The sequence below is a fragment of the Clinocottus analis genome, unplaced genomic scaffold, assembly GCF_023055335.1.
Source record: "Clinocottus analis isolate CAN_PGR_092001 unplaced genomic scaffold, fCliAna1.0.p SCAF_8, whole genome shotgun sequence".
NCBI lineage: Eukaryota > Metazoa > Chordata > Actinopteri > Perciformes > Cottidae > Clinocottus > Clinocottus analis.
This window is the reverse complement of record NW_027176240.1, coordinates 18,267,458-18,289,156: the sequence shown is the minus strand read 5'-3', so window position 1 is coordinate 18,289,156 and position 21,699 is coordinate 18,267,458. Positions and strand designations below refer to the sequence as shown.

Below are 21,699 nucleotides of genomic sequence, written 5' to 3'. Positions count from 1 at the left end.
CCTATCCATATAATACTGAATCATCCCTCCACGGGGAGGAATGAATGCAGCACTGCCGAAGAATACAAATGATTTCCACACACTTGAGGTGATGATGAATCAAACAGATGAAAGCCCCGGGAGCAGCATATGAAATTTGATTTGATCTACTCTGCACGCGCGACAAGCCACATCATTGTCAGGCATGTAATGGGTAGCAGTAGCCTAGTTAAACTTAAACAACCCCCTTCTCCCACTTCATGCACAAACACACACACACACACACACACACATACACACCAGTGGTGGGCCAGCAAGGCCTTCTCTGCTGGCGTAAACAGAATCACAAAGTTAAAGATATTTTACAATAAAAAAAAATAAAAAATATATTTTTAGTTTTTTGTTAATTAAAACTTATATCTATTTCATAATGTCATTGTTTCACTCAAATACACGACATGTATTATACATATTTTTCACAATTGGATACACAGCGCTGTAGTTGCTGCTGCACCTGGGGCTGCTGGTGCTTCTACCCGCAGCCTGTCCTTGGCGCGGGGAGAGGTTGCTGCATGTCATGTCTGCACTGTGCAGGCTCAGTGTTGCGGTTTTGTTGATAGATTTGGACAACATGCATTTTCATTGACCTGACAGGTTGTGCTCCCCCCTTGCTGTGATGCCTTCACTCTGGTGCCGCGACCGGCTCTAGGTCTGCTTGCAAAGGCTCGGGCCGAAAATGGCGCTCCGGCTCCAGTCGTGTGCTTTACAGCGCCCGTCCCCGGATCTCGCCACTGCCCGGGGCCGTGAAATATGTGCTTGGTGTGAATTCTCTCCCCACCGGCGAGGCCGCGCCCCCTGCTCTGTTGAGCGGGGCACACTGTCCTTCGTGCCGTGTTGCGTCGCCAGGGCGGGGATCGGCTCACGTGAACGGCGTCAAGGGTCTGCGGCGATGTCGGCAACCCACCCGACCCGTTTTGAAACACCGACCAAGGGGTCCGCACACGCGAGTCAGAGGGATCTGAAACTCTGCTGTTGTGAGGGACGCGCGCTGCGCTCCTTGCTCACGGAGTCTGCTTCTTTTTTTCTTTTTCTTTCTCGTCATGTGGTCGGGCCCCTCGTCCCGTATGCTGGTGGTGGAGCCGCGTAGCGGACTGGACTGTAGAGTGTGTCGGTCTGTGGCACCTTTTTTTTTTGCTGCGATCACACCTGGCCTAATGGCCAACACCACGGACCGCCACTGACACAAACACACACACACACACACACACACATCCTCGTACCCCTCCCCCTGTCAGGCCTGCCTTGTGCTCCTTGAGCAATCAAGTCTCAACAATTTTTCTCCATCACATAGCCTGCTCTGGACCGGCCCCTCGCCATCTGTGAGGTTATTATTATTTTTTTTTAATGCAGGCCGACCGGAACACACCCTCCATGACACACACACTCATGCGCGAACACAGCTCTTTTTTGTTGAAATCTATAAATCAATACGAGTCACAAACATTTCATCTCCGAGTTAATTCCGTCCGGCGTCCCGGCGGTGGATGAGAATGTTGTCACGAAATGAGACACACTGTCAAGGTTGAACTAAGGGCTGGATCACACAAAGTGACTGATGTACACACAGAGAAAATTGTATCACCAGCTTTCTATCTTCTTTTTTTTTAATTTACCACGTTACTACAGCTGAAGCATCCCTGGCCAGCAGCTCCTTTTCTTTTTTTTGAATGGTTATATATCTCTGTCGCCACAAGTACACACACAAATTCTCCCCCCTGCATAAAAATGCACATCTCTTCACTTTTTAAAAAAGACGTCTGTCAAAATTGGCCTTGACGAGTTGTAAGTGCTTGGGCACCGGGGTGAGGAATTTGCCCAGGCCTTGTCACAGTTGGACCTGGAGCCAGTCAGCCGCTGCAGGGCAAATCTTACGCACTCCTACATAGGAACCTATGTTTAGATTGAGGTTTTCTCAACCAGTGTGCTGGGAGAGAACAGATGAGACCCATTACATTTGTAACCTAGCGTTTGTTCCTGTGTTTAATCGATGGTCCTGCAGCCAACCATCCGGTCATTATCTTTGCGTAGGCCGCCTGCTGCATGGGCCGTTTGACTGAAGATAATGGTATGTTTTATTACACATTATGGTACTTTTGATTTCACATTTGAAATTGCATAACTAAGGTAATATCCCCTAAGACATAGGCACCAGTAAGATATTCATATATTGTGATTGATTTAGGGGAAAGCTTTTAGTAGTCCTCTGATCTGATTTCTTTGCCCTTGCGCAAGATCGATGCAAAAATTTAATCGAGACCCTGAATTCAGAAGGAAATGCAGTGGACAATAAGGGAGCAGTGGAGAAACGTATTCTGCCGGTAACCAGGTTACCGGGAATGGGCTTTGAGGGAGATTTTGAGTGACATCAGAGCAGCGGTACAACTCCATCAATGGGCAAATCATGAGTGATTTCAGAGCAGGGAGTTGGTGCGGAACGTCGTGCAACAATCGCGGAAGGAAAGATGTGGAAAGTTGGGAGTAGAGAAGATGTCCCATGGGTCTCTTTGTAAAGTAGGATGAAGGAGACACAAATACATATAGTACAAAACATGTGGGTACTGGCAAAGTATAGCATTGCAATATAGGATCGTTGGTCAGCCAAGGAAACATGCGAACAGAATGGAGGTTGACGGCCATGTGCTGTTCTTACAGCCATGGTCAGACGTCTTCTTAAGATTCACGTCGTCTGATGCATTTATGGATCCGTAAACAGCAACCCAACCCATGACAGGAGAAGCATGGCTAGTAACCTGCCACCTTACTAATTTGAGCTGTAAATGGGTGTTGACCTGTTCAAGTTCTGGAATTTGGAAAGCTCAGCCAATCGTCTCTTGAAGTACATATAGAGAGAGCAATGGGAAGGTCTTTGAGGCAGCAGCGTGGCTCCAGTGCCTCGTATCTGTGTTTTTCAAGTCTCGACACGGGGTCGGGAGATAGGCCAGCGAGATGGTAGCAACCAATAAACAGTTGCGTCTCAACTGTCTTGGGAAGCACCATGGGACCAGCACTGGCACGTTAGCGTACATTTCCCCCCAAAAAAAGCTGCTGGACCAGCCAAAACCAAAACCAGCTGCCTGCTGGAAGAAAAGCAAGGGCTTTGCCATCAGCTGAGAGAGAAATTCTGGTCAAGTGACTGGCTCCCCACGAGCTCCTCTATGACCGCTAATAAGTACATACGAGAGATACGATGGCTCTCCCGCACACAAGGGGCTGCTTTGTTTCCCGCGAACAACGCTCTTCCACAACATGCCTAGCCTCTGAAGGCCCCGTCACAAATGATGTCATCCTGTGGGCATTTGTGTGTTTCCACTGCTTATATGTTAGTCCTATAGCCCCACTGTGTGCAACTCCCACATGAACAGGTCTCTTGTTCTCCGCGCGTGGCTCCCGCTCAAGGAGCGCTGCTCAAACGGCAAGTGCTGGGTCAAAGTGCTGCGTCCGAGCCTCTCTGACAATGTGGGGCCGAGTGCGACCGCGGAATTTCAGCGCTCGCAGACCAATCTACTCAACAGAGACATTGTTTTACAGCCCATCAGCACATCCATCATTCTAACTGCTGGAGAACCCGTGAAAATGATGAGGGGCCATTGTTGGCGCTAATCGCCAAAGACGGTCCACTGTCATGTGTCATCGTCTCTCGCCTTGGGGTGAGGGGGGTTGCTAGAAAGCAGAGGATGCAATCGACGCCATCTGCGTTGCCCCATCGTTGCTCAGAGCAGCTGAAGGGCGGGGCGCGTTGTAGCTGAACCCCAGCAGGCTGACAGTCATGAGCCGCCGGTGGCATTTCGCTCTGTTTGTACTGTGTTGTGCCAATGTTGTGCCTGCGAGCCTCAAAGCTCTACAAGCTGAGGCAAACATTCCGCTTTATTGATAGCATTTGGCTGATCTTTTTGAATCTGTGCATGTGTGTGTTCGTGTGTCTGTGTGTTGTGTTTTGCCAAGCCTCCCTTGACAACTGCAAACAAACAATAATTGTAAGAGGCGGTGGGTCGCTTGAAACCCGGCAGTTTCTGCCTTTTTTTGCCACTCAGATTATCCCGTGATGCTCTTTGCCACGCTTGAACTAAAGGCACTGTTACTATGACGTTTATCTTTGGCTTACCACCCTTGCTATATTCACAAGTTTATATTTCCCTCATTAAATACTGAGCACCAGAATAGCCCACTGTTTGGTCTGTCACTTATTTGCAATTATGTGGAACAAGGTAATAGCTTTTGATGGGAAGATAAGAGAATACAGGACAAGGAAATCTGGCAGCGGCCGAGTGTCTGGTCTCAGGGGTGCAGCTTAGTAAAAATATCACAACTCGCATTTGACGCACAGCTTCATACTCTGTTAATATTTTAATTTTTTTTTTAAATTTTATTTGAAGTCTTATTCAGATGAAGTGAGTATAGCTACAGAAGCTGGTGTGGCACAGCAATGTGTGTCGCGACAGCCTTTCCTTCTGCCGGGTGAGGCAGAGTGACAAACCACTTTTTTTTTTTTTTTACTTTTGCAAGACAAACAAGCTGACAGCGGCCCGGAACACGGCGTGACTAATGTGTCAGCAGCCAGGTCAAACATTAAACCCCAAACCAAGCATGAATGAATGAGCTCGAGATGGGTGCCAGACGTGCAAGCTCAAACACACACACACACACACACGCACACACACCTACCTGCATCATCTCGGATGTTGTCGGCAAAACACAAAAGGGGTAATAAAAACTGTAAATGCGAAGACAAATATTTCCTCAACAGCGTCCATTTTCACACTGATGATGGTCAAACGTCTCAAACTTGTCACGTTTTCATTTTGTATGTCATATTACTCTTTGCTGCAAACAATGTGAAGAAGCATAAACATTTGAAACTCTGCCTCTATGATGTGCAGCATATTTAACCTATTGAGCCCTGAGCACCCCAAGCCCAGCAGCGCCCACTATCAGACACAAAAAAAAGTGGCGTTTCCTACAGGATCTCCGGAGCCATATTGATTAACTTCATTCAAATTACTGAAATACAGTAAAGCCCTGTGGGAAGAGTTCTATCCGGACAGAAAAAATAAAACTTATCCTTAAGATTATTTAATTGCATAAACCTCGTAACCCCAAAAACCTTGCAGTCGCTTTTTCGCAAGGCCATAACTTTTCACTATATAAATACACTTTATGAAGTCGGATTTCAGTAAAAACACTTCTCTATAACTATACGATCTTGTATGAATCTAATACGGTTCTTGTGAATTGTATATTAGTAGCTGAAAAATCGAAATGCGGCCGGCTTGTTTTATTTTCCTACTCCTTAGACTTTTGAAATTGCGACGGCTTCCGTGGTCGGGGATGTATCTTTGAACTAGGGCTGCAACAATGAATCGATAAAATCGATAAAAATCACTGAATTAAAAAAGTTGGCAACAAATTTCATGATCGATTAGTTGTGTCACACGATTATTACGCCACTCAATAAGTCGCAGAGATGTTTGAGTATAAAAGTTGAGTTGCGCGCAGACTGCAGCGCAGCAAACAGAAGGTCCAGGAGGTTCTGGTGCAGCCCGTTGTATCCTCTCGTATGTCAATACGTGATCACGTTGCTTGCTACAATAACGTAGCTAGCTGGGTTAGATAACGTCTAAACCATGTTTCTTCGTTTTAAAATACCGCGGGGGCTTCAGGAGAAGCAATGTGTAAATATCTTCTCTGAGGTGCAGAACGCTAAAATGCGTTCAACAGTCTGGTACGATGTGGCTTCATGACATGCAGAGGAAATGCTGCTGGGATTTGTGGTTCAATATCTAATTAAAAACTTTTGTTTCGGTAAAGTGAAGTTATTCGGTGTGCGTCTATGAATGTGTTTGTCTGTGAGTGTGTGTGTGTCGGTGAGTGAGAGCGTCTGTGAGTGTGTGTATTTGAGCATCTGTAAGAGTGTGTGTCTGTGAGTGTGTGCGTCTGTGAGTGTAGAGAACAAGTTCTGACGTTCAAACAAATTCTGTTTAGTTTTCAGATTTGTATTTCTTTATTTTTGTATTTCTTTATTTTTTATACATTCTGTATTGTTAAGATTGTTTGCACTGTGAATTTGCACTGTCAGTTGTGTTTTTGTAATAAAAGGTTTCAAATTCATTTTTTGAGAAATAAAAAGGTTTTATCCGATTAATCAAAAAAAAAATCAACCGATTAATCGATTATTAAAATAATCGTTAGTTACTACTTTGAACGCGTCACACGTCTTAAGCAGAAACGTAAGCAAATTTTAATACCCAGCATTAAAGCAGGTTTAGGCATGAAGCTTATAACTTTTCCATTTTTGAACCAAACAACACAGTTTTTTGACTAAAATCTTTGGTAACAGGCCAAGGTTTTGTTTTATTGTGATTTTTCTTGCAGAATCTAGTTCTTTAGGTCAATATCGTTCCAAAGAGAGCTTACAACTCTTTAAGTTGTTGTTTAGGCCTTGAACCATGGAGTTGGAAAAACTCGGGGGTGGCTCAAAAAGGCATTCTTGGGAAATCTTGCTTGGATCATGCTGGATGGATATTCATAGTAATAACCAAATTATGATATACATTTTTTTCTGAGTCTACATGCAGACTCTTGATTTTTCATGATTTTGACATTTTTACAATTAGAGCACATTACACACTCAGAATGAGCTTTGAGTTGGTGTACAGCGTGGATGTTGAGACACCGTTTTGTGTAATAGAATTTTGTGTATTGTGGTATTATTTTTAGGACAAGTCAACAACAAAAAAACATATGACCAACTGTATCTGATCTTCATAGATTTTGTCCCCTTGGGGAAATTCTTTTCATTTGTAGGTATAGAAAGTGAGATATGCTCTATGGGTAATTCCTGCGAGCGGTCTGAGACTGTAACAGTATATGGACTCAACAGTGCCCCAATCAGGACAAAGTGTCGGCAGTCTCACCTGTAGTTGTGTTACACACCAACCTATTCTTTTTTTAAGGCACATAACTTGTCTTTTAACAAACCTGGAGTCTTACCCCCACACAACTTACCACGGGGTCATTCTTTGCTGCATTTTGTTGTATGTTCTTTCTTTATTTCCTTTATTAAGTCACATATTGTAGTGTGTTGTTTTTGTGCAAATACATGTGGATATTGTTTTTCTTTAAATAAAGCTCCCCCTCCTACAGCCACACAATTGTTGAGAGTTATCAGTTTGGCCCATTAATTAGTGTAATTAGTCTTACTGCAGGCAATAAGGGCCTGATATGAGTTGACGGCCTCCAGTCCACACGCCCTCTCGGACCGTTTACCTTTCCCCGATAAGTTTGTGAGCTCGCTAATCGGACACATTAATCACTTTGGCCCCAGCGCGCCATTCCACTGTTTGCCATCGCATTAAGACATGTTATCTCCATCGGAGCCAGCGAAGGGTGCGGTGAAAACAGAAAGGGAGTGGGGGGGCAACCTGTATACCTGCTCTCACAGGGACGCTGAATGGCCCTTTAATGGCCACCGTTGAGTATTTTTAATCATCTTCCACAATGCCTGGCTGTCATCGAAAATGACTGAATGCTTGCAAAGTTTTTTGCTGGGGTGAGGGAAGGGGGGTTGCTATCAGACCTGGGAGTTCATTGTTTGAAGGAGATGAGAGGGGGAGAACTTGATTTTCTCTCAATCTCTTTAACACCGAAATGACCCCGGGCTTGTTAGTCAATAAAGCCGTAACAGAGCGCCTGATAGGAGGATTGTTCACAGACCAGTTGAGACCGGGGTCCGTCCCTCAGGAAGAGCACCCGGGCCACCCTGAAGTGGACCAGCTCTGCGAGCCCTTTGAAGACTTTGCTCTTTTTCACGCCTCACTCTGCCTATTTCTGTCTGATCCATCTTGATCCCCTCTCCTCTGCCTCCTCATCTATCTCTCCGTTTCACTCATCCTATTCTTCGGGCTCTCTTTTATCCTGGGATCACTCCTTTAGCCCTTTTGATTAGCATACCAAAAACTCAATCCATTTCCCCCGTGGTTTAAGTGCTATTAATGCTAATTGGAGCCAGGGAACGTCTCTGAGTAGCTCTCAGCAGGTCTATTTGTACACCTGGTGGGGGAGCGGTGTGTAAATAAACTGTTTGTGTGTGTGGGTGTGTGTGTGTGTGCGTGTGTGTGTGTGTGTGTGTGTGTGTGTGTGCGTGAAATAAACTGTTCTAACACAAACTGTGGCATGAGCCGCAGTTTATGGTTTAGGCTCATTTTCATTTATTGTCCCTTGCTTAAAAGTCACCCAAAAAGTAAAATACCATCAATATTTTGCAGATATAAAAAACACATTTCTTTTTTTTTTTGCTTCTGGCCTCTGACATTATGGTGCCAAATATTATTTGTTGTTATTGTTGTTATATGTCACATTTTTCCAGTTATGTTTTTTCAAAGTATGACTTAAAAATTAAGATTATTATTACAGAAGAGTGGTGTAAGTCATGTGGGTTCGCTGTGACCACAAAAGTTGTATTTTACTAGTGTGTGTACACACACACACTATATATATATATATATATATATATATATATATATATATATATATATATATATATATATATATATATATATATATATATATATACATACATACACCAGCAGTTGTAGTGATTTGAATGCACACATATCCATACAAAGCAAATGCTTTCTGCAGAAAGCACAAAGTCCAATTAAGCCAGCGGAGCTTGGCGAGAGTGATGAATCGAAGGCCCCGATGTGTGTGTGTTTATTTAATCATTAGGACGTCGCCGTCCTCGGAGAAGAGCCACTCTTGCCGCGCTGTGCTACGGTTAGCGCGCGCGCCGCACTGAAGGAGCAAATTGGATCGGCATTACAGTGCGTAAGCCGGGTCTTACATCCTGATGAACGCCCGCAAACAAATTGGATTGCTGGCGTGTAAATCTCCGGCACTTTGATGAGCCCGAAGGCGCAAATTGAATCTTTCGTCAATGTAAATCTGTGCCTCTTCGCGCGCTTAAATCACACGATTGTTCCCTGCTGTTCCGAGACACAATCTCTCACGGCCGTTTGCCGCTGCATCCTAATCTGTTTTTGATGACTGTGTAGGGATGGAGCTACACATATGGGCAACTGAATTTCCCTCTGGCCCGCTTCGACTCAATTGCTCTCTCTCTCTCTCTCTCTCTCTCTCTCTCTCTCTCTCTCTCTCTCTCTCTCTCTCTCTCTCTCTCTCGCTTGCTCACAACCTGTACAGTTGGCAGAGAGAGATTGCTTTGATTGAGCCATCCATGTGTGTTTGTACTAAGATGACTCAGATGATTGGTCATACTTATGGAGCTGCTGTTTTCTCTGGGAACCATTTTCATGTAAGATAAGGCGGATGACGCAACGTCTCGTGTTTATCTCTACTCAAGTCATATTTATTGCCTTCCTTGTAGTCCTTATTCCTCCTGCAGGAATGTACTAGTAATTAAAGTTGTTACCAAACGTGTATCAATGACTGCAAATGTTTTACTGATTGTATGTGTATTTGTGTTGTTGTTGACTCTTCAGTTATCCGTACAGTGAAGACAGCAGTCAGGGGAAGCAATACATGAACACCAGATGCCCCGCCTGGTGTGACCGAATCCTCTTGTCTCCCTCCGCTAGAGACCTGGTTTTAAAGGTGAGCTTTTGACGCAACTCGTGGGTTCTCGGTTGCTTTTAAACGTCTGATTCCTTCATGTTTTAGGCAGCGCGTCACCCCACCTCACCGTTTTTTAAAATGAGATTTCCACAACTCTATCGTCCTTGATCCACATCACCCCTCCGTCGCTTCACAGATGAAAGGATGAGGTGTCTGAATATTAATTTGGAGCGCTAAGCCACGGGTCCACTGACAGTACATATAGCACATTACTTATAGAGTTCCAGCGGGGCCTGTCGTCTTCTTTATAAAGCCACAGATCCGTCGCGCTCAGCACCAAATCTGCCCCGGTGTGACGTGAACTCCAGCCAATTTGCCACCTTGGTTGTGTTTGCTGGATTACTCAGAGATCCGCCAATGCAGCTCTACAAAGTGTCCCCACACTTCATTTGTCACCTGTTTTACATAAGCAGAAGAATGAGAAGCGGCCGTGACCGCCATTTTTCTTCTTCTTTTTTTTTGCATTTTAGATTCCTAAAACTGTGAATAAGTCATTTGACTGCAACCTTGAATGTGTGAAAAACTTCCTCTTTACTGACTGAAACCACACCAGAACGCTGATCACTGTATTACAGTTGTGAAAAACAAAGAGTGTAAAAACACATCCAGCTTATTTCGCCCACTTAATGTGTCATAATTATGTGAAAAAGGTGATTCTTGTGCAAAACACACACACACACACAGCTGGGCCGTTGTTTGCTTTTCCTCCCCCTCAAGCGCCGGCTAATTGCTTGTAATGCAGCGACAGAGTGGAACAGTTAGTGTGTTTCGTAGATTGGCCGATGATTCACTGAGAACACACACACGCTCGCTCTCTCCGGCTCTGAGCACCGCAGATTGTCGAGACATAGGGCCCCCAGTAAACAGCCCGACGTTGTGGGCGTCATCTATCATGGCACGGTCGGTTAACTCGCCATCATGTTATTTTCTGCTTGCCGAGCCCTAACACACCAAAGGTTGCCCGCTGGCTGCACGACGCGGCACCAGCTCCGGGAGCGCCGGTAATGAATGTTTAGCCGAGCGAGCGCTCCCTCTCTGCCAGAGGGGCCTCCGGGTAATTTGTTTATCTGTCTAAAGATTACGCAGCCTTGAAAAAAAAAAACTCCACAATTTTATGCTGCCTTTGTAAATTATCAAGTGTGCGTTTGATGAATGTATCTGCGGCTTTTGGGAGTAGGCAGCCGCGGGAGAGGTAGAGTGAGGTGGAAGCACACGGTGTGCTGACCCGGATTGGTCTGAAGTTAATTTGGGTTTCGCTTTATGGTTCATTTCCAAGCTCTCTGTCTCTTTCTTCTGCAGCTCACCGAGTCACAACCGTTAGTGCCAGAGTGTGTGTGTGTGTGTGTGTGTGTGTGTGTGTGTGCGTGCGTGCGCATGCATGTGTGTGCTGTTTAAAAAGTCTTTAGTTCAACCAGACAAGTGTGATTTATACTCCAGTCTGCAGATCCATGTGCGAGTGGGGCGGCGGCTTCTTTTGTGCGCAGGGAGTGATATTGAAACACGATTTCCTCAGATAGGCACTTAGATTACAGCGAGGGGACTATTTGGTCCAGAGGCAAATGTCCACTTTGTAGATTACTCCTGTTTTTCATTTCCCCCTTCACCGCGCACAAACTGCTCCTAAAGGTGCAGTCAGCTCAATGCTACTTGTGTTCTTCATAAATCCCCCTCCCCCTCCCCGCTCTGTGAGAATCCTGGTGTTTGTGATGTTTCCTAAGTTATTCATGAATAATAAACTATCAATAAAGCTCCCCTAAACAATCATAGAACCTAATTGAGACAAACTCACTTCCTGTTAGCCATTAAATTGGCTTTATTGTACGAATGGCTGTCTTTACAATTCTCTTAAAGAAGTGTCTGAGTACATAATGAAGCCATAATTAATGAGCAGTTGCAACTGGTGCTTTTACATGCGTCCTCCAACTATTTGCGCTACTCTGTAAACTAAAGATAAAGGTAAGATAAAATGTTAGTGGCACCTCAACACATGGCAGATTTTTACAAATTGATGTCCAAATTGTGCACGTTCACAAACTCTACAAAAAGTAAAGGAAAAGAGCAAAGGCTCCCAAGCCACAGTTGGAGTTATGGACATTATGCAATTCTAGGGGACCTTTATTTTGAAATCAGCAATATAATCCCGCTAATTGCGCTTAATGAAGCCGGTGCATCGATTTCTCGCCCTATGAACGTGTCATAAAACATGACAGGCGTAATGTAATGATTGTACTCTGTAAACACCAACACGGTGCTGCTGACTCTGCATCCTGTGTGTGTGTGTGTGTGCGTGCGTGTGTGTGTGTGTGTGTGTTTCCTTCAGCCCTCATTGCATGTAACAAATACATTTATGTCCTCGTGCTCGTTTTTCATCCCCAAACATTTATTTTGAAATTTCTGTGTCTGCAGCCTGAAAACGAGGAGAAGTCAATAGTGTATGATAACATCGGGCCCAACGTCTGCATGGGGGACCACAAGGTAAAAACAACAACAACAACATCATCATCCTAACTGTGTTGTGATCAAACTGTTCGTTGGCGTCTGATTCTGTGAGTCTGATTCCTAGAAATGGAAAAAGGGCGGCCTCCTCTCAACACGTGTGCGTTGATTGGGGAAAGAGCCGTTTGTGTTACTGAACATCTGTCAGAACTGTACGAGGCTTCTAATGTCCGTAAAGGGTGCAGCTGTATTTATTTTATTTATCTTTAGGGTTGGATTTGGCTCATGTATCAACAAATATCTCATTAATAAAGGTCTAAGGACTTTTATTTTCAGAAGTTTAAGACTACTTTCCAGGAAAAGTTGTAGAAGTCAACAATTTTCCACTTAAAAGCAGAAATATCTTGTGTACCTGTATTTCATTTAAATGTGACTTAAATAAAAGTGGAGAGGTAGAATGTACTTAAAGTATCCGAAGTAAAAGTACTTATTATGCAGAATGGCTCATTTTACAGTTATAGAATGATCTATTTTATCACAAAAAAACTGCATAAGAGCATTTTAACATTGTATTTCATCACGTGGAGCCAATTTGAGATACTTTGTGTACTATGAGATATATAAGCAGTATAGCACCGCATCATATCATATTAGCAAAACATGTGTTTTCATGTCAAAAGTAACTGGTAACTTTACAGGTGTCAGATAAATGGAGTAGAGTACAACATTTGTAGCATGGTATAAAAACACAATAACTTAAATATAAGAGTGCAGAAATAATAAATGGCAAAACATGAAAGTGTAAGTATGTCAGAACTGGCCAATCTCAAGTGAGCACTTGGTTACGATACACGACTGGTTTTCCAAAGAGTCGATTGCTTCAGGGTTTTAGGTCTGTGGTTGACACCGGCTTAAATGATTTTAATGTTTTGCTCTACGATATAAAAATACATAATATCAGTTTCCCTGGTGAATTTATGAGCTCTATTTAGAATCCTAAAAAAACAAAGACTTCAAAACGTCCTAACTGTGCTGAAGTTTGTGCATAGTGCTTAACTTCTGCCAACTTCAGTCACGCTTCACAAAGCCTATGAATGGAGATTTTCCCGTTGAACAAAAAGTTATTGGAAACATAAGCTTATTTTCTGCAATAATCTAAAACCCAATGGAAAACACCTTTGTTGAGGGAACCAGTGTCCAATCCTGCAGCTCCATTCAGAGATTTCTATTTTTTATTTTCTTCTTCTTCTTTTAAAGCTGACTGTATAGAAAATGTTTAACACCGTCCCTCCAGTCTCCGCCGTGTCAGAGAGGCGCCTCAAGTCAGGCCTTTCATCAATCCTCGGCGTGACACAGACGGTAGCGTGTATGTGCGAGGTGACCCTGTTCTCCGGCGGCCCTCACCTCCCGGCCGCACACTGCTGCCGAAATCACAGCCGGCTATGTTTAAAGAAATGTCCAACGTCGTTAGCACGCAGGCCCAAAAATGCACTGCGCTGGTATGTGAGTTTAACCTGCGTGACACCAGTGCTCCGAGGGGAGAGGAGGAGCTCCCACTGGTCCCAGAGAGCATTAACAAAGTCTTGTTTTGTTTTTTAAAAGTGCGTTTATGTCTCTGTCTATGTCTCTGTCTCCCCTCCTACCAGCCCGTCTTCCTGTCCTTCCGACTAACAGCCGGGGCAGGTAAACCTAATGCAAATAAGCACAAGTGTTGTGTGGTGCAGTGATGTCGTGGTAAATATTCATTTTTTTTCCTTTATTATAATTACCCCATTGTTTGCTTTGATTTGTTTATCATGACTTTGCACAAACTCTTTTTTGGAGGCAAACAAATAACAAGACATCATGAAATGATTAAAATGCTTCAGTCATTTTAAGACATTTACTTACAAAACTTTCTGCATCTTGTGCTTTATTAAAAAATAAAGTTAGGATTAAGTAATTTTTTATATGATTGAAATAACTACTTGGTATTTATGAATTTAAAAAATAAATGTTATTCCTTCTTGACAGGGAAGTGCTGCCAAAGGGGGGAGAAGATATTCCGTGAAGCGCCTCTGTGAGAGACACACACACATACACACACACACACACACACACACACACACACACACACACACACACACACACACACGCGCGCACACACACTTTGCACAAGCATACACTGAAGAACCTAGACAAAGTTTTTTGGCAGTGCTGACCAGTTGCAGTTGTCCTGACACCTCATCCGTAAGAAAACCCCGGACGTTTTCTCTCTCCATATAACACTTGTTGAGACGTGGACGAGCACCCGAGGGCCCCGGCTCCAGACAAGACACACATCGCTGACCTCACTGTTGCCATGCAACAAAGAAGAAAAAGAAGAAAGAAAGAAAGAAAGGAGAGAAGAAAAAAAGGAGGGACGACTCTTTTCCTTGCCATTGCCAAAACTCTAATCAGTCCTACTACATTCTTTTAGACACCGTACTTGCCATTTTTAGGTCTGCTTCTGTGTATAGAAGCTACTTTCCACAGTGTGTAAGGTGTTTTAGGAAAAGTGTATTGCAAAAAAGAAAGTAAAAAAATGAGTTGTATAACTATATTGTTAAGTTAATTTGTACATCGGACAGTATAACATAGAGTTGTTGATGCTTTTAGTGCCGACAACATTGTGGTCCCCTTTTGTCGGACTAAACAGAGCTTCTTCTGTTAAACCATACAATATAATATATATATATATATATATATATATATATATATATATATATATATATATATATATATATATATATATATGAATAAATACCTTTTTGTTTTTGTCGTCGTGTGCACAATACACTGCCATGCCTGACACATCTGTCTTGTTTTATATACTGTACTTTTTAAAAGAGATAATTTATGATTCTTACCAAAATGTTTATGCTGAAGTTGTGCACGGATGGAGCGACTGTTTGGGAGTTCCTGCAGCCACAGTGACCTTTGAATCAGTCAGCGGGGGAGAGGAGAGAAGCTGTTCCGTGATTTATTGCCTATCCAAGAATGTTTTAAGCAGTGCCATAGACCATGCAAGTATATAAGATAATGTTTCATATATATATATATATATATATATATATATATATATATATATATATATATATATATATATATATATATATATATCACTCTCACGTTATGTCATTATTATTCTCACTCTTAACTTATTTCTATAATATTATGATTCTGAATGTGATGTTTTAAGATAGGCTCGGGTATCCTTAAAATGTTAACTGATTTTTTCTTTTCTTTGTTGATTTTTGTTACTGCATTATGGTGCCAAGTATTCTATACAGAAATGGAGTGTGTAAGAGTTTCAAAATTAGTCAGATGCTAAAGGTATTGCTCTAAACAAAAAAATAATAATAACAGAGAGAAACTCTAAATGTGTTATTTTTTTATTTATTTGTTTTGTGTGTAGCCTTCAGAAGCATTCATTGTTAAATAAGTTGAGCATTAAAGAGACGATCGGAGACGCCAGTGTTTCTTTCTTTTTTTTTAAATCATTTTATTTGCTACACTACACATTTCAGACTGTATGATCCATGTTGATTGTTTTGTTTGTTGCTGTTTTTTTCATCTAAATCGCCCAAAGTGGAAATTATTTTGTGCCTGCCGCAGAATTATTGTTGTCTTGTGTGATTTGGGTTCTAGGCAAAGTTCAACAATATATATTTCTTGTTATTAAAAGGCCTGCTTGTTTTTGTCCCTGCTGGTCATTGTGGGTTTACTGTAGGACACTTAGCTGCAGTGCTTTTTGGTTTCTTTTTTGAGTGTGTGTGTACGTGTGTGTGTGTTTGTGTGTGTGTGTTTTTTTTTTTCTTCACTCCATCTTATATAAACGCAGATAGAGATTTTATTCTGGCTCCTCTTTCCGGACGGCTGGTTCTCTGCTGTAGGTGATGCAGTTCTCAAGCAATAAAAAACCATTAGAGCTTAACGGCTGTTTGTCCTCATTACCTCTCGATTTTACCTCTTTACTCCAAAATCAGGGTTTCCGTCAATTAGCCCTCATCGAGGTCGCGAGTGTATTATGAGTGTATTATTGCAGTGGTGTTATAGAGTGATACCAACAGGGGCGAGGAGTATACGTTTCCTGTGCTCGTTTTTCATCATGGAGCCGCACTTTGACACTCGCTTTAATTGGCTTAAAATGGGCCTCCGATGGAAAAGAGAAGAAAAAAATATTCCTGGAGGATTAGAGTTCATAATTTCGATTTTACTCGGGATATTGATACGTTCCATTGATATGGAGCGGCTGGTATTCCCGTACCCTATGATGTTTTTAGTCAGTTATATATTATAATACAACAGCAACATTTTTAGCTGTTAGTGTATTATATGAATCATCATATAATAATAATATCGCGATTCAAACCAAAAGTTTTCAAACGTTTTTAAAGAAACATATGACTTGTGTACAATGAAGCCTGTGCTGCTATAGGATCACATTAAGAAAGGCACATTTCATATGTACCTGCTAATAATTCCGAATGAAAGAAATGTTTCTTCTTCTTTGTCTTCATTATGTGACAGCAGGTGTTCGCGTCATGTGAAGATTCCTAAATGAGATTTGTTTATTTGATTGCTCGTTCCTGATTGGCTGAAAGCAGAAGTCACGGTGCAGGAAGCTGCCATTGACACGATATACATAACACAATCAAAGATGTAGTACCACTTGAGAGACAGAAGGGGTGCTCGTCTGTTTAAAGGGCTCTACTTTACTGGGTGTGAACCGTTCTCACAAAAACATTATGAACATCATCAATTACTGAAGCTTATTACTCAGGACCTCGGCTCTGCAGATCGTTCTTCTTTGGGCTGCAATAGACCTCATTCATATAGTTAGGGAACAATTCAGATGACTGCAAAATAAAAAACATCCAAGGGGCCCGGCCAAGTGACTTTTTATGTAACATTTTGTAAAAACAAATCCACAGCCAAAATGATTGGAGTAATGATAATAATTTGAGTAATACTAATAATAGACTATTAGATAGAATAGAATATAACCTCCAATTTCCTCCTACTGGATGCCTTATTGCAACAAATCTAAGTTGAATTAACCTTTTTACTAAACAACGACTGTTTTATGAAAAATACGCTTCATTAATAAAATGCATCGTGACATTATTATTATTATTATTATTATTATTATTATTATTATTATGAGTTCCTTGTTCCCTGCAGACTTTTCTAACACGTAAATCATTAAATCAAGTTAAATCGGCAAGAATACTCTAAAAGCATAATTTTGCCAATAATAAAATTCAATTATTTATAGTCATGAATTTCACTTTAATTTATATTAAGCCCATACATTAAAACAAAATCCATAACAAAACAAAATGCTTGTTAAATAATTTATTCATAATACAAAGTCTGGTTTTCTTCTTCTTTTTCTTCTTCTTTTTCTTCTTTCGATAACCTTCCCGGAAGCAATAATACTCTCTTTAATTCCAACATAAACGATGGTCCACTTGTCAATCATGAAACTTCCCTCCAAAGGAAACCAAATAAGGAAACAAGTGTTCACTGCGATGTCGTTAAAACAAGCTGTCCTTTTACGGGGATTATTTACAGCATTTAGAGTCTATACATTTGTGTGCCGGTACTAAATCGAAAACGTGGAGAGAAAGAGGCGACGTTACTCTGCATGAAAGAAAAGAAAAAAAGAAAAGAAAACACGAAGCAGCAGGTTTATCTGAGAGGGAATATAAGCGCGTCCGGGCTGCCAACGTCTCCACTGGCTGAAAACGACATAACTTATTCAGTAAAAAATATATACAATCTCATCTTTAGGCTGCAGCAACATTCACCTCAACACCAACACATTTTGACTCTCACACCTCTTTTTCTTTTAGGTCAGTGGATACCCTGGTTGAACTGAGCTTTAGAAGCGTCACAGGCCCCGTCACACTTGCCACTTTAAACATGCGTCATGGGATCCGGATCAGAGTTTGGCCGCCAAACTAATTCCATTCAAACGCTTACAGTCAGCACGAAACCAAGCATGTTCCCTAAAGCGTTGTGATCTTCCTTTAACGCGGAGTGGAAAATAAATGGTCTTTGTCTTTCTCTTTCCATATGAACATATTTGTGAGTCAACCAATTAACAAGGACGCTCAAACGTCTCCTTCAGAGCCAAACGCGTGACCTCGTTGGCTAGCACATGTCGCAAACATTGTGTGAGAGGTGGAGAGGGAAAGGACGGAACAAGTGTGGTGAATTAAAACTGCACAAGTAACGCATAGCAGCGTTACTTATGGAATAAAACTCACAACAAATAGGCCCAACACTGATCCGGATAGCGTGCGTGTGTGCGTATACTATTTTTGTTTACATTTACACATGTTGTTAAAACACCAGTTGTGTGTGAGTGCGCGAGTAAAAACTGATCTGTGTCGCCAAAAACAATTCCCGTCCCAACATTGTTCGTGTCCTTTGAGCGTGGCGAGAACGTGTCGTCATCAGCCTTCGTGTTCTGAGTATTCTGACAGGAGTCATATTTCCGTGTTTGCGCTGTCTGTAAGTGGGTTTGGATGCGTCTCTGGTCATGTTTATGCGTCTTTTCGCGCGTCTTGGCGCACATTCGGCTTCTTTTTTATTTTTATTTTCTTTGACACATTCTCTGGCTCTGTCTGAGCATAAAGCGACCCCCCACTCGTCGGGCGAATGTTTCGCAGTGTCAGGTGGAAAGGGGGTCAGAATGAGCGCGACAAGTCTCTGTTGGACCGGTTTGCTCTTCCTCTTCCTCCTCCTCCTCACACGCATCACAAGGTGTCTGAACTGTTACTGCAGGGGCTGATCAGCGCCAGGTTGGTGGCCTTGTGCTTTTTCAACAGTCTCGTGATTTTCTCGTCGTCCGAATTCGGGTCCAGTGGCTTGTTGTACTCGTCGTCATCCTCGTTGTCCGAGCTCTCCTTCATCTTCTCCGTCTCAGAGTCGTGCTTCTTCTTGGCCGTGGCCATTTCCGCCGCGTGTCTCTTCCGCCATTTGGTCCTCCTGTTCTGAAACCAGACCTGTGGAGGAGAGAGGGGACAAAAGGGGGGAAAGAGAGAGAAGAGATGCTCAACAGGTCCAGTCATGAACAAGTAATCAAAAAAGCAAAAACACACAAAAAATGCTCCATTAAAATAATTAGGTGCGAAACACTTAATGAAACAACAATATCAATGATGTTTTTCTAATAACACCGTCAATAAAAAGAATAATCTGAATAGAGGTGCGTCGTGTAATTGATCACAAATAACTTTTTCTCTCCATCTGCGCAGCAAAAAGTAGAATTTCACAGATTGCAGAAAAAGTGATCAAATGTTCCACATTTGCCAAAACTTATCAAGCAGTTTCCTTTTTTTCTCTTCTTTTTTTTATTTTTTACCTTGACTTGACTCTCGGTCATCCCTAAAGAGTAAGCCAGGCGGGCTCTCTCCGGGCCGGCCAGGTATTTCGTCTGCTCGAAAGTTTTTTCCAGTGCAAAAATCTGTTGTCCTGAAAAGGTCGGTCTGGAGTGTTTCTTCTTTCCGTCCTTGTCCAACATCATATTAGCTTGACCTGAAAGGAGGAAACCAAAAGAAACTGTGGTTACGTAAACATATGGAACTTTAGAGCATTTATTAATATATTTCTTCCCCCGTTTTTAAGGATGCTCTCATGAGTCTGAGGAAGATGGTGAGATACTGACAAAACAACTACTACGATGGCGCCCCAGCTATATATATATATATATATATATATATATATATATATATATATATATATATATATATATATATATATATATATATATATGTATGTATGTATGTATATATATATATATATATATATATACATACTACCTACATCATATAATATATATATATACATATATACATATATATATATATATATATAATATATATATACTATATATATATATATATATATATATTAATATATATATATATATATATATATATATATATATATCAACTATCACAGTTAAGTATCACATTATAATTAAATGTTCTATCAAGAACCTCCAGTGTCTGTGATGCTGAAAATTGCCTTTATTGTGGCCAACACGTGTCTTTATTTATAACAATCATTATAACAGAGATATGTGATCACCGTGTATCATTTTTGTTTGTGTGCGTGCTGTGGTGTGTGTGTGGTGTGTGTGTGTGTGTGTGTGTGTGTGTGTGTGTGTGTGTGTTGTGTCGTGTTGTGTGTGTGTGTGTGTGTGTGTGTGTGCGTGTGTGCGCGCGCGTGTGCGTGTGTGCGCGCGCGTGTGTGTGTTTGTGTGTGTTGTAGCGGGCCTCTTACAGCCGAAATGATGTCAGAAACCACAAGCAATAATCTTCGATCCCACAGGGCCTTGAGTTTTTTTTTCTCAATTGAAACAATTCAAAAACTACCTCTAAAAGTGTCCAAGCAGGCAGATAGTCATACGGGACTTACTAGGACAGGGAACCCGCGGGTCCCTCCAGGGAGAACCCTGCATCACCCCGGGCCAGAAGATGGGTGCCCTCCCCGGCAGCTCGGCCAGGGGCTTCGGGTACCGCGACATCGCCGGGCTGAAGTACATCCCCGCTGCAGCCGCGGCAGCCGCGGTGGTGGTCAGGCCGTTTATCCTGGGGAACCCGGAAAGCAGCTGTCCGGCCGTGGTGATAGGCCTCCCGAGAATGTCGCTTATTCCGTGCGGGGTCCCCATCATGTGAGAGTTGAGGCAGGAGAACGGGGGCGCCTTGAAGCCCGTCGGGCTCTGCTGCAGCGAATACGGGAAGAGGGACGTCTTCATCTCGGTCATGTTGTGCAACGCCGCCAGCGGGGTGCTGCCCAGGACGAACGCACTCTGCCGGTTAGCCTCCATTTGCCCGACCGCTAACATTTGTGAACATGAACCACCAAACAGTTTTCGCCTGGATAAAAATAAACCGGGGATAAAAAATAAATGAAAAAAAAAACCTTTAAGAGTAAATAAAGGCGCCGGTATTCAGGAGCCGGGCCACTTTGCCCCCTTCTGTAAAAGTATCCCGCACAAGAAAGAAGCGGACTCTCGAAATGTGGAAAGAAACTTGAGCAAAAGCGAACTTCTCTTCTCTCGTGGGAAGTGAAACGATCGGTCAAAACTCCCACAAAATGTCTCTCCGCGTGTTGGTTTGTCAGTCTGTCAGCTGGGAGAAGGCTGCATGCGTCCGCCACAGGAATCCTATCGGAAGTCGGCTGGTCTGATGATGTTTTTAGTGGTTTTGATGGGAACCATTAAAGGGTCGACTTGTCTTTCCATAAATTGACTCGCTCTAGGTTGGGAGTGAAGCGGGACCCGCTGATAATAGCGCAGCCACCTGCACGCGCGCTATTCCCATTGGACCGGGCTGAGTGAGACCGCGCCCTGATTGGAGGAGACAGAGACTTTGCTGGTTGTGTGAAGCGCACCCCCGCTGGACGGCTGCTGCCTTGACGTGCTGTCGGAAATCGCAGCATCCAGCGCAACTGCGTACGAGCCACTCGGTGGTTATAGGGACTGCCGGGATTTGCTTAATAGATGGCGATACATGTTGCGGACGAGTGACGTTTCAGAGCGGACACACACGAAAA

General features: G+C 42.6%; 2 protein-coding genes across 4 annotated transcripts in view; one reads left to right on the top strand and one right to left on the bottom strand.

Annotated features, from left to right (window-relative positions):
- The window catches only part of LOC137779455 (inositol polyphosphate-5-phosphatase A-like), a 147,541-nt gene extending 132,736 nt beyond the window's left edge, over positions 1–14,805 (top strand). For 2 of the 3 annotated variants that reach the window (XM_068567195.1, XM_068567194.1), the window contains 4 exons: positions 9,537–9,648; positions 12,076–12,144; positions 13,752–13,788; positions 14,119–14,805. In XM_068567195.1, the coding sequence (XP_068423296.1) occupies positions 9,537–9,648; positions 12,076–12,144; positions 13,752–13,788; positions 14,119–14,168 (268 nt within the window). In that variant the 3' untranslated portion in view covers positions 14,169–14,805. Of the gene's footprint in view, positions 1–9,536; positions 9,649–12,075; positions 12,145–13,751; positions 13,840–14,118 lie in introns of all 3 variants that reach the window. The other variant, XM_068567196.1, reaches the window with a different exon arrangement.
- A 2,670-nt stretch (positions 14,806–17,475) lies between these two features.
- On the bottom strand, positions 17,476–21,406 carry nkx6.2 (NK6 homeobox 2). Its single transcript, XM_068567197.1, has 3 exons — positions 20,560–21,406; positions 19,502–19,674; positions 17,476–19,142 (listed from the first exon to the last, which is right to left on the bottom strand). Exons 1-3 carry the CDS (start codon positions 20,987–20,989, stop codon positions 18,894–18,896), a joined length of 852 nt encoding a protein of 283 aa, XP_068423298.1. The 5' UTR covers positions 20,990–21,406; the 3' UTR covers positions 17,476–18,893.
- Positions 21,407–21,699: the final 293 nt, after the last annotated feature.

Bases quoted from the DNA above. Each gene is read 5' to 3' on its own strand.
- nkx6.2 (XM_068567197.1), bottom strand. From the start codon at position 20,989: ATGTTAGCGGTCGGGCAAATGGAGGCTAACCGGCAGAGTGCGTTCGTC. The intron at 19,675-20,559 runs GTAAGTCCCGTA...TCCTCCTTTCAG, and splicing joins CCCGCGGGTTCCCTGTCCTA to GTCAAGCTAATATGATGTTG. The intron at 19,143-19,501 runs GTAAAAAATAAA...TCTCCTCCACAG, and splicing joins TGACCGAGAGTCAAGTCAAG to GTCTGGTTTCAGAACAGGAG.